This window comes from Pleurodeles waltl, chromosome 1_2 (assembly GCF_031143425.1).
Source record: "Pleurodeles waltl isolate 20211129_DDA chromosome 1_2, aPleWal1.hap1.20221129, whole genome shotgun sequence".
Classification (NCBI taxonomy): Eukaryota; Metazoa; Chordata; class Amphibia; order Caudata; family Salamandridae; genus Pleurodeles; species Pleurodeles waltl.
Window position 1 is genome coordinate 748203238 of NC_090437.1, and position 15361 is coordinate 748218598.

A 15361-nucleotide genomic window follows, 5' to 3' on the forward strand; every position below is an offset into this window, starting at 1 on the left:
AAAGAAAAACCTCAGTTCTATGTTCCTTGATGTATACGATCTGGCACCAGCCTGATATGAAAAGCTGAGTTATATTATAATAAGCTGAATCGTCAAGTGAAACAACCTGAGGATTACTTGCATGGCCACTTTCTGTGGTTGCATTTGTGCAGTCACCCAACCTGCCTTCTATGACATCTAGGTCATCCTGCCACTTTTAAAAGTGCGTTTTGACAGTGCAGTTGTCAAATTGCCCTTTTGATTGTTATGAATGAGTGATATTTGTCCGGCAGTTTGATACCCTGGACATTTGTGTCCTGGTGCTAAATATTGGCTGGAATATGACTAGAAGGTGAATGGAAAAACTAGTTTTAATTTTATTTCTAGGTCGAGAGTAGCCAGTCTGAATGTTAAGGCCTAGAGGCAGATTATTCCAGTTTTTGGCAGAGATAGGGAGTGTCCATCAAACTGCATTCTTTAGATGAGAGAGACACACAAATCTGGTGAGCAAAGGAAGAGCTAAGAAAGAAAAGGTATGTGACTGAATGAAGGGCCTTTTTTGTGAAGTGCACAAAGACAAATGCGGAAAGATTTTCATAGGGAAGTTGTCGTAGTCTATATGGAACAGGATGACAACCAGAATGACTGTTTTAAGACAGTTGTCTAAGCAGTAGGAGAAGGTTAACCTTGTAATGTATTCTGTAAAAGATGGTTTATTAAAAAAAAAATCCAGGGTTTTTAGCAGGATTTTAAGGAATGTTAGTGGTACCTAACCCTGGTAGTGAGATTGCTGAAAGAGGGAGGTCATACAAATATGAGAATCTGAAAGCATTTGTCTTCATCCAAGCTGTAACAGTTGAGTGATGAGTACAAAACCAAATCATGTACACAGAGGTCATCATTGTTAAAGGAAATGACGGTCTGAATGTTGTCATTGTAGAGCGAGAACCCAGAGGTATGAATCAGAACTGCCAGTGAAGTAAAATAAGGATTACTTTGGACTGAAGGACAAGTCTTGCAGTATTGTACACTTCAAGGTTTTAGATGGAGAGTGGTACAAAGGAAATAAAAATGCTTTGATTTTATTGTCCAAGAAGGAAGACAGCTATGCCAAGGCTTTATCACAAATGCCTAGCATTTGAAGACAGTTTAGCATATTGGTGTGGGTGGGGTGTTGTACAGTTTCCAGTGCAACACTTAAATTCAAAAGAATTATAGCTGCTCTCTCTCCCTAATCCAAAATCATCCTGGGGTCTAAGGTCGTTGCAAGGAAGGCTGCATCAGTACCATGAAGTAGATGAAAGCCTGTTTTCCTCAACAAAGATGATTACCTCCTTTTCCAGAACTTTTGCTGGTAAATTACAGAGATAAAGCCTAAACTTGCTTGGCACCTCAGGGTCAGCTGAAGGATTTTTAATAAAAGCCACCAACTATTAACACTAGGATAGAAAGGTGTCTGAAAGATCAGCATTATATGATGTATGAAGGACAAGGACATTGATATGAAACAATTGGGCAGTAATGTAAAAAGAATCCTTTGGTGATCCTGAGTTAAAAAGAAATGGTGTAAGTCACTTTATTCTCCAAAGTATGGCGAGCTAAGTTTAAAACACTGTGGTGAAAAAGAGATGCTATGCCAAGGATGGGAGATAGTAACATGATCAGAAGCCTGATGCATTTTCATAATTTTCTCTTCTAAGTAAGTTGACAGGGAGTTATAGATTTTTGCCAACTTTAGAAGAGTATTTTTTGCTGTAAGACTCGTAGATGCACACAAGCAAAAACAAGCTTTCTTAACTAGTATTTTGTAAATCTTAATCTCTCTCAGATAGCCTGCTTTAGCAGTCAAACTATAGTGTTGTCTCCAATTTCTCTCTAAAGGGTTCCTGCAACCCTTAGCGGATGCTTCTGTACTCTGAGGATTATGTGAAATGTCCTATGGGGGGTGAGAGTTTTTCAGAGGAGCTCTCCCATCATTGGCCTTCTCCTGTGCGTCCATATTGGCTCCTGTCCTTTCCACGCCTCTTTGGCTCCACATATTCTCACCTCTGGATTTAAAAGAGATTTACTTGTGTTAAAGTAGTATATTAGCCTAATGTAAGTTTTAAGACCAGCATAGCCAATACACAGAGAATGGACTTTGGGTCAGCTCCCTTTGAGATATTGGTTGCTGTGAGTCAGCCTTTCTGCCTTTTCTTAACATACAAATACAGCACATTCATGTATTCCTGTGTTACCACATTAGAGCCATACTTATTTGACTTGCCATCGCTTGTTTATTTTATCTGGTAGCTATTTTTAATGCTGGTACTAAGAAAATAAGTGATGTTTAGTGCCATATTCATACTTATGAATGTTGTCTTTCACAGCTGTGGATTATTGATGAGAAGAAATGGAGCCCAGGCATGGTTGAGCACACGGTTGGATGGCCGCTGAATAGACACACATACGGCGGATCTTTCATCTATCATCTAAATGAGGGGGAGCCATTAGTCGCACTTGGATTTGTGGTATGTTAACAATGGAAAAAGTGATACTATGTTCAGACATTACAGTGTTGCTGATCTTTCAGTGCGGAGTTTCTTGATAAAGGTAATGTTCGATGGCATGTGTAGCTGCAGATACACATGCTGTGCACAGTCCGCCGTCTGGTGTTGGGCTCGGAGTGTTTCAAGTTGTCTTTCTTCGAAGAAGTCTTTTCGAGTCACGAGACCGAGGGACTCCTCCTACTTCGATTCCATTGCGCATGGGCGTCGACTCCATCTTAGATTGTTTTTTTTCCGCCATCGGGTTTGGACGTGTTCCTTTTCGCTCCGTGTTTCGGGTCGGAAAGTTAGTTAGAATCTCGGAAAAAAACGTCGGTATTGTTTGCGTTCGGTATCGGGTTAGTTAGAACAAATCGACACCAAATTTTGAAGAGCTCCGGTGGCCCTTCGGGGTTTTTCCGATCCCCCGTCGGGGCCTGGTCGGCCCGGCCACGTGCGACTTCAAGGCTCATGGAACGGACCCCATTCCGCTTCTGCCCAAAATGCCATCACAAGTATCCGTATACGGATCACCATCTGGTCTGTAACTTGTGCTTGTCCCCCGAGCACAAGGAGGATACTTGTGAAGCCTGTCGAGCGTTTCGGTCGAGGAAGACGCTGAGAGACCGAAGAGCCAGGAGACTACAAATGGCGTCCACGCCGACAGGTCAAGATCGTTTCGAGGAGGAAGAAGAAGCTTTCTCCGTCCGCGAGTCGGATTCGGAAGAACTCAACGCCGAAGAAACAACCAAAACCGTGAGTAAGACGTCGAAAATCAAGACTCACGAGAAGTCTACAAAAGCCCAGGGGACGCCACCGCCAACAGGCCATGGCTTAACCCGAAAAATAGGTGACCCATCCAAGGCACCGAAAAAGGGCATGCTGGTGTCGAAGTCATCCGACTCCGGTCGAGATACCGCCACACAGCAACCTCGGAGCCGAGACGGCGGCTCCGAGAAATTTCAGCACCGAGACACGCCGAAAACAAAGAAGGTTTCTTCGGAGCCTAAAAAGACTTCCGAAAAGGTTTCGGTTCCGAAACAGCCAGCCTCGGAGCCGAAAACTAGTTCCTATACAGAGGAACAAGGACTAACCTCCCAATTACATCGATTTGGAGAGGAGCTTCAATCTGCAGAGCCTGACTACACACAAAGAAGGCTTCATATTCATGAGGACACAGGGAAGATAACCACTCTTCCCCCAATCAAAATAAAAAGGAAACTTGCCTTTCAACAAAAGGACAAGCAACCACAGGCAAAGGTGGCAAAGAAAACAACCCCACCACCGTCTCCACCACCATCAATACATGCATCACCAGCAACAACTCCACCACTGATGCACTCACCAGCTCATACCACAATGAGTCAGGATGATCCCGATGCATGGGACCTCTACAATGCTCCAGTGTCTGACAATAGCCCAGACTCTTATCCTACAAAACCGTCACCACCTGAGGATAGTACATCCTATACACAGGTGGTCGCAAGGGCAGCCGAGTTTCACAATGTGTCCTTACATTCGGAACCAATTGAGGATGACTTTCTCTTTTACACCCTATCCTCCACCCATAGCCAATATCAAAGCCTTCCCATGCTCCCAGGAATGCTAAGACATTCAAAACAAATATTTCAGGATCCAGTTAAAGGCAGGGCCGTAACTCCAAGGGTGGAGAAAAAATATAAGCCACCGCCCACTGATCCAATATATATTACAACACAACTAACACCAGACTCAGTAGTTGTGGGGGCAGCTCGTAAGAGAGCCAACTCTTATACCTCAGGCGACGCACTACCTCCAGACAAGGAGAGCCGCAAGTTTGATGCTGCAGGAAAAAGGGTTGCAGCACAAGCCGCAAATCAGTGGCGTAGCGCCAATTCACAAGCACTTTTGGCAAGATACGACAGGGCTCATTGGGATGAAATGCAACATTTCATCGAACACTTACCCAAGGAGTTCCAAAAAAGAGCGCAACAAGTGGTGGAAGAGGGACAAAGTATCTCAAATAATCAGATACGGTCTTCCATGGATGCAGCAGATACAGCTGCAAGGACAATAAACACTGCAGTCACAATACGAAGGCACGCATGGCTGCGCACTTCTGGGTTCAAACCGGAAATCCAGCAGGCTGTGCTCAATATGCTGTTTAATGAACAGCAATTGTTTGGGCCGGAGGTAGACACTGCCATCGAAAAACTCAAGAAGGACACCGATACAGCCAAAGCCATGGGCGCACTCTACTCCCCGCAGAGCAGAGGCACATTTCGGAAAACACCTTTTAGGGGAGGGTTTCGAGGTCAACCCACAGAAACCACAACCTCACAAACAAGGCCTACCTACCAGGGTCAATATCAGAGGGGAGGTTTTCGGGGGCAATTTAGAGGGGGCCAATTCCCAAAAAATTGAGGAAAATTCCAAGGCCCCAAAACCCCTCAAAATAAGCAGTGACTCACAAGTGACACACCCCGTCACATAACACCTGTGGGGGGAAGACTAAGCCAATTTTACAAACTTTGGGAGGAAATAACAACAGACACTTGGGTCTTAGCAATTATCCAGCATGGTTATTGCATAGAATTTCGCCAATTCCCTCCAAACGTCCCACCGAAAACACACAATATGTCAAAACAACATATAGATCTTCTAGGACTAGAAGTTCAAGCATTGCTACAAAAGGATGCAATAGAATTAGTACCAACTCAACAAAAAAACACAGGAGTTTACTCACTGTACTTTCTAATACCCAAAAAGGACAAAACTCTGAGACCAATACTAGATCTCAGAACACTAAATACCTACATAAAATCAGACCACTTTCACATGGTCACGTTACAAGAGGTAATACCACTGCTCAAACAGCAAGACTACATGACAACATTAGATCTAAAAGATGCGTATTTCCATATACCAATACATCCTTCACACAGGAAATACCTAAGGTTCGTATTCCAAGGAATACATTACCAATTCAAAGTGTTGCCATTCGGAATAACAACTGCGCCAAGAGTTTTTACAAAATGCCTGGCAGTAGTAGCTGCACATATCAGAAGGCAGCAAATACATGTGTTCCCGTACTTAGACGACTGGCTAATCCAAACCAACACGCTAAAACAGTGTTCACAGCACACAAAATATGTCATACAAACCCTTCACAGGCTAGGTTTCTCCATCAACTACGCGAAGTCACACCTTCTGCCGTGTCAAACGCAGCAATACTTAGGAGCGACAATCAACACAGCAAAAGGGATTGCCACTCCAAGTCCACAGCGGGTTCAAACATTTCACAAAGTAATACAGGCCATATATCCAACACAAAAGATACAAGTCAGAATGGTAATGAAACTACTAGGCATGATGTCTTCATGCATAGCCATTGTCCCAAACGCAAAATTGCACATGCGGCCCTTACAACAGTGCCTAGCATCACAATGGTCACAAGCACAGGGTCAACTTCTAGATCTGGTGTTGATAGACCGCCAAACATACATCTTGCTTCTATGGTGGAACAGTACAAATTTAAACTGAGGGCGGCCTTTCCAAGACCCAGTGCCACAATACGTCATAACAACAGATGCTTCCATGACAGGGTGGGGAGCACACCTCAATCAACACAGCATCCAAGGACAATGGGACATACATCAGAGACAGTTTCACATAAATCACTTGGAAATGTTAGCAGTATTTCTAGCGCTGAAAGCATTTCAACCCATAATAACCCAAAAATACATTCTTGTCAAAACAGACAACATGACAACAATGTATTATCTAAACAAACAAGGAGGGACACACTCGACACAGTTGTGCCTCCTAACACAGAAAATATGGCATTGGGCGATTCACAGCCACATTCGCCTAATAGCACAATTTATTCCAGGGATTCAGAACCAGTTGACAGACAATCTCTCTCGAGATCACCAACAAACCCACGAATGGGAAATTCACCCCCAAATACTAAACAATTATTTTCAAATTTGGGGAACACCTCAAATAGATCTATTTGCAACAAAGGAAAACTCAAAATGCCAAAACTTCGCATCCAGATACCCACAAGATCAATCCCAAGGCAATGCTCTATGGATGAACTGGTCAGGGATCTTTGCATACGCTTTTCCCCCTCTCCCTCTCCTTCCATATGTAGTAAACAGGTTGAGTCAAAACAAACTCAAACTCATACTAATAGCACCAACATGGGCAAGGCAACCTTGGTACACGACACTACTAGACCTGTCAGTAGTACCTCATGTCAAACTACCCAACAAACCAGATCTGTTAACACAACACAAACAACAGATCAGACATCCAAATCCAGCATCTTTGAATCTAGCAATTTGGCTCCTGAAATCCTAGAATTCGGACACTTGCACCTCACACAAGAATGTATGAAGGTCATAAAACAAGCTAGGAAACCTACCACTAGACACTGCTACGCAGACAAGTGGAAAAGATTCGTGTATTACTGCCAGAATAATCAAATTCAGCCATTAACCGCATCTCCAAAAGATATAGTTGGATATTTACTACATTTGCAAAAATCAAATCTAGCTTTCTCTTCCATAAAAATACATCTCACCGCAATATCAGCTTACCTACAAATTACTCATTCAACTTCACTATTTAGAATACCAATCATTAAAGCGTTTATGGAAGGCTTAAAGAGAATCATACCACCAAGGACACCACCTGTTCCTTCATGGAACCTCAACATTGTCTTAACAAGACTCATGGGTCCACCTTTCGAGCCCATGCTTTCTTGCGAAATGCAATACTTAACGTGGAAAGTTGCATTTTTGATTGCCATCACATCTCTAAGAAGAGTGAGCGAGATTCAAGCATTTACCATACGAGAACCATTTATTCAGATACATAAAAATAAAGTAGTTCTAAGAACAAATCAAAAATTTTTACCAAAGGTTATCTCACCGTTCCACTTAAATCAAACAGTAGAATTACCAGTGTTCTTCCCACAACCAGATTCTGTAGCTGAAAGAGCACTACATACATTAGACATCAAAAGAGCACTAATGTACTACATTGACAGAACGAAACTAATTAGAAAAACAAAACAACTATTTATTGCCTTTCAAAAACCTCATACAGGAAATCCAATTTCAAAACAAGGCATTGCTAGGTGGATAGCTAAGTGTATTCAAACATGCTATCTTAAAGCAAAAAGAGAGCTGCCTATTACACCAAAGGCACACTCAACCAGAAAGAAAGGGGCTACCATGGCCTTTCTAGGAAATATTCCAATGAACGAAATATGTAAGGCAGCAACATGGTCTACGCCTCATAAATTTACCAAGCACTACTGTGTAGATGTGTTAACTGCACAACAAGCCACAGTAGGTCAGGCTGTACTAAGAACATTATTTCAAACTGCTTCAACTCCTACAGGCTGAACCACCGCTTTTGGGGAGATAACTGCTTACTAGTCGGTGCACAGCATGTGTATCTGCAGCTACACATGCCATCGAACGGAAAATGTCACTTACCCAGTGTACATCTGTTCGTGGCATGAGTCGCTGCAGATTCACATGCGCCCACCCGCCTCCCCGGGAGCCTGTAGCCGTTTAGAAGTAGATCTTGAACATTTGTACATTTGTAAATATATTACTTTAACCTTTATTATGTACATACGTATTTATTCCATTGCATGGGCACTATTACTAATATACACAACTCCTACCTCACCCTCTGCGGGGAAAACAATCTAAGATGGAGTCGACGCCCATGCGCAATGGAATCGAAGTAGGAGGAGTCCCTCGGTCTCGTGACTCGAAAAGACTTCTTCGAAGAAAAACAACTTGTAACACTCCGAGCCCAACACCAGACGGCGGACTGTGCACAGCATGTGAATCTGCACCGACTCATGCCACGAACAGATGTACACTGGGTAAGTGACATTTTCCTTATTTTGCAATATCATTTATAAAACTATCTGTATTTCAAATCATAACAACTGTAACAGATTAGTTCCCTAAAATGTAGAAGTACAAAATCCTCAGCTCAAGAGTTACAAATGGGGGAATTAATCAATAAGGTTAAGTATCCCGACAGATGAAAACATGTTTGACAGTTTTTGCAAACACAATGGCCTCTATTAGTTTTTTTGTGCAGTTTGTCAACCATGTGTTAAGTCTCAGTTTTACTGCTTCTTACAGATTAGGCAGTGTGAAGCATTCACTAGTGGAGAATCCCACCAGTGGCAAAGTCCCACTGAAAGGAGATTTCACTGGTGACTTACAGCAGGCGTGCAGGTGGATTTCGCCATATTTTTTTTCTCAATTACAATTACACCTTATGTTGCACTTCCTGGTGACTACGCTCCTTTTTACCATGGTGTTTATACCATATTGCATCCAGCATTGCATGATATGGGACATGTTAACTCATTCTATTTAATATGCTATGATTTAATTAAGAATGTCTGATCATGTATATTCTTAACAAATCGTTGTTATAAATTGGGTCTCTAGTTGGCAGAGGTATGCACCCTCTCCATGTAGCAACCCCAATCCTAGTCAGGGTAACTTAGTTACACACCATAAATTCACCTGTGCTCATCCGCTGGTAGCTTGGCACAGAGCAGGCAGGCTAAACTTAGGAGGCAATGTGTAAAGTATTTGTGCAACACTTGAAAAGTAGAACAGTGTAAATACCACATAAAGACTCCGCACCAAGTTAGAAAAATAGATTATATTTTTTATGAGTAAAAAAGACCAAAACAACAAAAAATCCAATAAGTAGAATTTGAAAGATAAACATTTAAAAAATATCTGCAAATATAGTGCGTAAAAGCCTAAAGCGCCAACTAGCTCTATCTGGTCGCGTTAGACCGTGTGAAATCTGAAAAGTCAGGCTGACCATGATGGAGCGCAGGCCAGATACAGGGACCACCCTTGTCCTGCTGAAATCAGTTTGGGGTTGTCCACATCGATGAGCAGCAGTGTCGATTCGTCGTCGTCGACCCTGGTGGTGTAGGCGTTGCATCGATTCTGAGCTGCGCAATCGGAGATGCGTCGATGTTGAGCTCGTTGGATGCAGGTGAAGCGTTGTCGTCAAGCCGCGCACCCGGCGATGTGATGTATTCTGGGGCAGCGTTGAAAGGGATGTGTTGGTTCTGACTGGTGTAGTGACAGTGATGAGTGGATTGTGGTAGGAAACAGCTACCATACCCAATTCAAAGTGCCCAGTACTGGTTTGATACCACTTGGCAGGACTCAGAGATGGCAGAGTCCAGAAGATACAGGAGGGTTGTTGGTAGTCTTTGATGCCCCTGACACCTCAGAACAGGAGGCAAGCCTGAAAGCCCTTGGAATCACTTAGGTTCCGAAAATGTAGAGATGCAGGTCCAATTCTTCTCACTGCCAGGCAAGGAGGGCAGGCATAGCAAGTCCACCAGAGTCCAGCAGAGTTGCATCCTATCAGCAGCCCAGCAGTCCTTCTTTCTGGCAGAATGTCCCCAGGTCCAGAAGTGTACTGCTTTGGTAGGATACGAGGTCCAGTACTTAAACCCAGTTGTGCCTTTGAAGTCTGGGTGACTTCAAAGAAGGGTCTTTGAAGTGAACAGAGTTCCTTTCTTCCTGTCCTGGCTCCAGACTCACTACAGGGGTTATGCAGCCCTTTGAGTTGAAGCATGACACTTCCTTTTCAGGTGTGTCAGGTCCTCCTACTCATCCTTCCCAGGATGGCCCATCAGTCACACCTTAGCTCCCTTTGTGTGGGGATGTGTGGAAGGAATTCAGGAAACCAACTGTCACCCCAGCCCAGACATGTTTTGGAGACAGTCTGCAGGTACACAGGGCTAAAAGCAGGAAAATGCAAATTTTCTAAAAGTGGCAATTTCAAAATTGTAATAGTAAATCCGACTTTACCACTAGAGGGAATTTTTCATTACAATTCCATAGGTACTAAAAATGACAGATCTACCCTTCTAAATTACGAATTGTTCTTTATTAAATGTAATAAGGAATCCTCAATGTAAACTTATCAGTAGTTAAAAACAAATTTGGGAGTTTTTCACCACCAGGACTTGCAAAACTTAAAAGTATATTCCTGTCTTTTGATTACATGCACCCAGCCCTATGGGCTATGTAGGGCCTACCCTAGGGGTAATGTATATGTACTAAAAGTGGAGTTTAAGGCTTGGCAAGAGGTTTTAAATGCCAAGTCGATATGGTAGTGTTTAAAGTGCTACTTAAGTGGGTGGCACAATCGTTGCTGCAGTCCCAGTGGTAACCCTTTACTTGGGCTATAAAAGTAAATTAAATGTGCCAGTTGTGGATGTACCAATCATACCATGTTTAGGGGAGAAAGTACATGCACTTTAGCACTGGTCAACAAAAGCAAATTCAGCAAAAATGGAGGGGAAAAGGCAAAAGGTTTGGGTTGACCCTTCAGAGAGGGCCATTTTACAACAATTGTGTTTACAAATTCCTGATCAATGATCTTTGCCGACAGTAGCACCTCAGTAATTTTGGGCAAATATCAGGCTGATTGTTAAATAAGTTACACCCATTGTGGCCTCACATGTACAGAGAATTATTTCATTTGGTCCTGAACAAAGCCTCTTGCACTACTTTCTGAAGGCTCACGTAAGGGCTGAAACATGTCAACCTATTTGAGGGTTGAAATATTCCCCTTGTCATTTTTAACTATATCCACATTGCGACAAGACTGAAGAAAGGGTATGTCCATCATGGGCTATTTTTAACAGTTTTCATCTCTGTATATACTACCTTTCAACAAATGCATCATAGCTCGCCATAAAATCATACTTCTTGGGCCTCCCAAAAATCATCCAAGAGCTCCCCTGTTTGCTCAGGGTTGTAGCACACACCTTTGGGCACGAGGATGAGCCCTATAGTGAAGCATGCCACCATGTTTGTGGGTGAGGGCTACTGTCCTTTAAAAAAGTTTTTCTTAAATTCACAGAGACCAGTGATGGTTTATATGGTTTGGGGTCTTCTTATGCTTGGTGAGGGTTTGTACCTATTGGCTCGTCCCTCTTTCCCCTTTTAGTTTTTTTCAGCTAATATGCAAGTGCCAGGCACTTCTTGTGGAAAGAATACGAGTACCCTTGACAGAAAAGATATGCCCACAAGAGCGATCTCTACTACTTTAGGAAATCCTCGCTTCAATGTGCCAGCTTCATAAGGAGGCTACATTTACTAGAATGGTTTAGCTGGAATGTGGAGTGTACAACTCAGGATAACAAGATGGATTCATTTAAAATCCGTAAATTTGTGCAATAAAACGAAGGTTTTAGTGGTCTTCAAAGAGGAACAAAAACAAAACAGGATTTTAATAACAAAATGTAACAGCACACATTTACGTTCTCAAGTGGGACTGAAGTCTGTTAACCAGAGGTTAATAGCTTCCAGTGCCTGTGTGCCTACAGTGTAAGTTCAACCAAAACAATCAGAGCCTCCTTTTACAAGGCGTACGTGTCAATTTCCTCTATTAGTTTAGTGATTCTTGAAAGAGTAGCACGCGTGGGTCAATAAATAAGATTAACAAATGAGTTTATTATTGATTTTAAACAGGAACTGTAACGTATCACATTCAGCGTCAAGGAAAAGTTGCTCAGCAGCAATCTAAGATTTTTCAGGGGGAAACCTACACCCCCCCTTCCTGTTTGGCTGGTCGATCCATTCAAGAAACACTACGATTGTTCAGCACAGTTTCATCACTGATTAGGCTGTAGTGTTAAGCGAGCCAAGTCTCCAGATTGCGCTGTACAAAAAAATCTCCTAATTGCTAACAATGGACTACTGTTGCATTGTAAAGTGTTTAAATACTCTTTTTTTTATTAACGTTATGTTAACAATTTGGAATACATATGAGTAGGCTGTCATAGAGGCCTTGCCTAGAGGTTTGTTTTTTTCTTTAACTTACTGATGGTGGAGACATCGCGTGGGGTTCTACTTGGAAAAAGAGCAAGGCATTTGGGAAGTACACCACAGTCGTATTACTTATGTTCTCCTGGATCTGTTGATGTAAGTTACTTGGGCCCCACCACTGACTGATGAATGTGGACTGGCACAGAAAGGCTTACATTTGGGGTGGCTACTGCTTGGATGCTGAGCTGCCAAAGATTTATAGGGTTGAGCTTGGCACATCAGACGACTAAAGAAGCAATAGTGTCAACCATGTAAAAAACCCAAGATGACCACTGGACTAAAACACAAAAATAGACACAAACTACAGTGCGGAAACTATTCAGCCTCTGTTTAAATTGAAATTACGTAATTGACAATCTTAGTTTATATGTGAACAGTAGCCTTTATATTAGATAACATCTAGGTATTTTTAGAAGAACTTTAGTACATAAATTATTTTCTAAATCTTAAATGTGCTACTGGGTTTTAACACAACAGATCATATAAAAAGTGGGAACAATTTCTTTAAAAGCAAGAGGACGATTGATAACATTCTTGTAGTAAGGAACCATGCCTCCCCCAATTCACTATATCCATATACATCTAATAGGTAATTTGGCATTTTGGCATTGAAAACCCCCGGGGGACACAGAAGCAATGAATAGTAACAAAGAACAATTCAGATTTGGAAGCGACCCAGTGAAATCGAGCCTTGGCCAGTGGACAGCATTACTTAAGTAGTTTAAGATCACATGATTCCAAGAATAATCCACAGAAAGAAGGAAAGCCATTCTTCCACTTACATGTACTCTATTGGAACTTCTGACAGGGCTACTGATCGCATAATAATAATTCTTGAGCTGAAAAATGTCAATTCCCATGTCACCTTTAAGCAAATTATGACTGCATTGGAGAGTTTTATTAGATCAGGTTTATGACCATCTGACAATAGCCCTGTCACATTCACAGAGAAGATCAGTGTATGTAATAGAGACATCTAGCCACAGATTCCTTACCTTTTAATTTTTCCCGGGTCTTAGACTGGATCCGGAAGATTTTTCATAAACAGTACCCCAGTGCGCCGGTAGGAGGCTTCATTCAGTTCAATGCGGCCTCCTCAGTGTTATATGTGCCAGAAGTGAAGTTGCGGTCAACTATATATGTGGCACATCGGTGCGCGGACATCACTTCTTTTCTTTACACGTCAGTTAGCGCTGATCGGGTGAAGAGCTACCCCTCTGTCGGTTTTTGACAGAATTTATTTGACGTTTTGTGGACTTCTTTTTGCAGTGTGTCGAGGAAGACCGAGTTTAAGCCTTATGGCAACTGTCACTTTCAGTTAAAGACCACCATTTGGTCTGTTTATGGCGTCTCGAGCATGACCATGACTCCAAGTCGTGCTCGGGAGGAAAAACAAGTTCTGCAAACAAGTAGAGTACAGCCACTTACAAGACCAAACTTCAGGGGTTAATGTGAGTAGTAGGCAAGGTCCAAGGCAGCACCAGCCATACACCCTCGATGGCACACGGGTGGCCGGGTGCAGAGTGCAAAACAACATAGGGTGCCCAGTGCGTTTCTATGGAGATCGGTCACTGCGAAAAGAAGCTTCAGGGTCTGGCCAGGAGGTTAGTTGGGCTGAACTAACAGCGGGGCTCAGGCCTCACGATGCTGGGGTACAGCTAGGCACCTTTGGTCCTCTTCTCTACAGTTCTGGGGCGACGGGTGCAGAGGTGCACTTAAGTGTCTGGTTTTTCTGGCAGGACCAGTTGTGGTAAATGGGGGCTTCGTGCAGACGCTGCAGGCGTCATCGGGGAGTCTCGGACTCTGGAGGGCTGGGGAACCTTGTTAGCATCTGTGGTCCACTGCAACTAGGGTCAGAGACAGCAGGTGCAGTGTTGGCTTCAGGTGTCAGGTTTTGGGGTGCCAGAGGCTTCAGAGTCTCTTCTTTTGGAGTTTGCTGGAGAACAGGTCCGCTGTTCACTGGATGTCTTCAGTCTTTATTGAAGGCAAGCAGTCCTCCCAGGTTTCTGGAGTCACAGCTGCAGGACAAGTCGATTTGATACAGATTTTGACGAGGGATGCAGACAGGCCAGTGGGGTTGGTATCAGGCCAGCTGCTTCTTTTCTCCTCTTTCGCTGCTCTTCTATCTTTGTCTTTGATCTTCTTAGGTCGTCAGGATCTGCTTCTCTGGTGCCAGGTGCTCCCCTAAATACTGAATTTGGAGGCTTTAGGGGTATGTACGGAAGTAGCCAATGGGCTACTGATCCTTGGGTTTACTAGTCCCCTTATATGAACACTTCCTGTGGGAAGTGGGCATAATCCTGTCCCAGAATTCCTAGGCATACCATCTCAAAGATGGCTACCTCTGAAAGATCATGCCCACCTCGCACTAGCCCACCTTAAGGGTGGTACTAGCATGAAGTTGGCACGCCTACCTGACTAGCTAATTTTCCCGCCTGCCCAGGTGCCAAATTGGCAATGCATGGTTTGTGGGGGAGGGCGGATGTTAAGGGTGGTGGCTTTCTCTCCGGTGAGGGGAGTCAGTATTTCCCTTTTCAGTGCGGCAGCCCTTTGAGGCTTTCTGCCTTAGGAAGGCTTGTCATCAGGTCATCCTGTGGGAGGGGGGTGTTACACCCTCTTCCAGGACAGGCTTTTGTTCTGGGCCTCCTGAGAGCAGAAAGCTCTCACCCAAGGGGGCCAGAAGCGTGGCTCAGGTGAGCACACCAGAGCATGGTAGGGTTTCAGGTGCACCTCTAAGATGCCCTCTGCGTGCATGTATTGGCAAATCCTACATTGGCTTCAGTATGGGTTCACCAATATTAGATGTTTGGTATCAAACATCCCTATCTCAGTGAAGCCATCATGTAGCTGGGGAGCTCGTATTGACCAGTGTGGAGCACATGCATTTAAAATGGCTAAGAGCTGCGTCATAACTTGTGCAACTCTAAGGATCCCAGCACCAAACTCATGCAGACTGCC

General features: G+C 43.4%; 1 protein-coding gene across 1 annotated transcript in view; it reads left to right on the forward strand.

Annotated features, from left to right (window-relative positions):
* ETFDH (electron transfer flavoprotein dehydrogenase) overlaps positions 1–15361 on the forward strand; it is a 420402-nt gene that overhangs the window by 216632 nt on the left and 188409 nt on the right. Inside the window, exon 8 of the mRNA XM_069243332.1 lies at positions 2349–2489. Coding sequence (XP_069099433.1) covers positions 2349–2489 — 141 coding nt within the window. The remainder of the gene's footprint in view (positions 1–2348; positions 2490–15361) is intronic.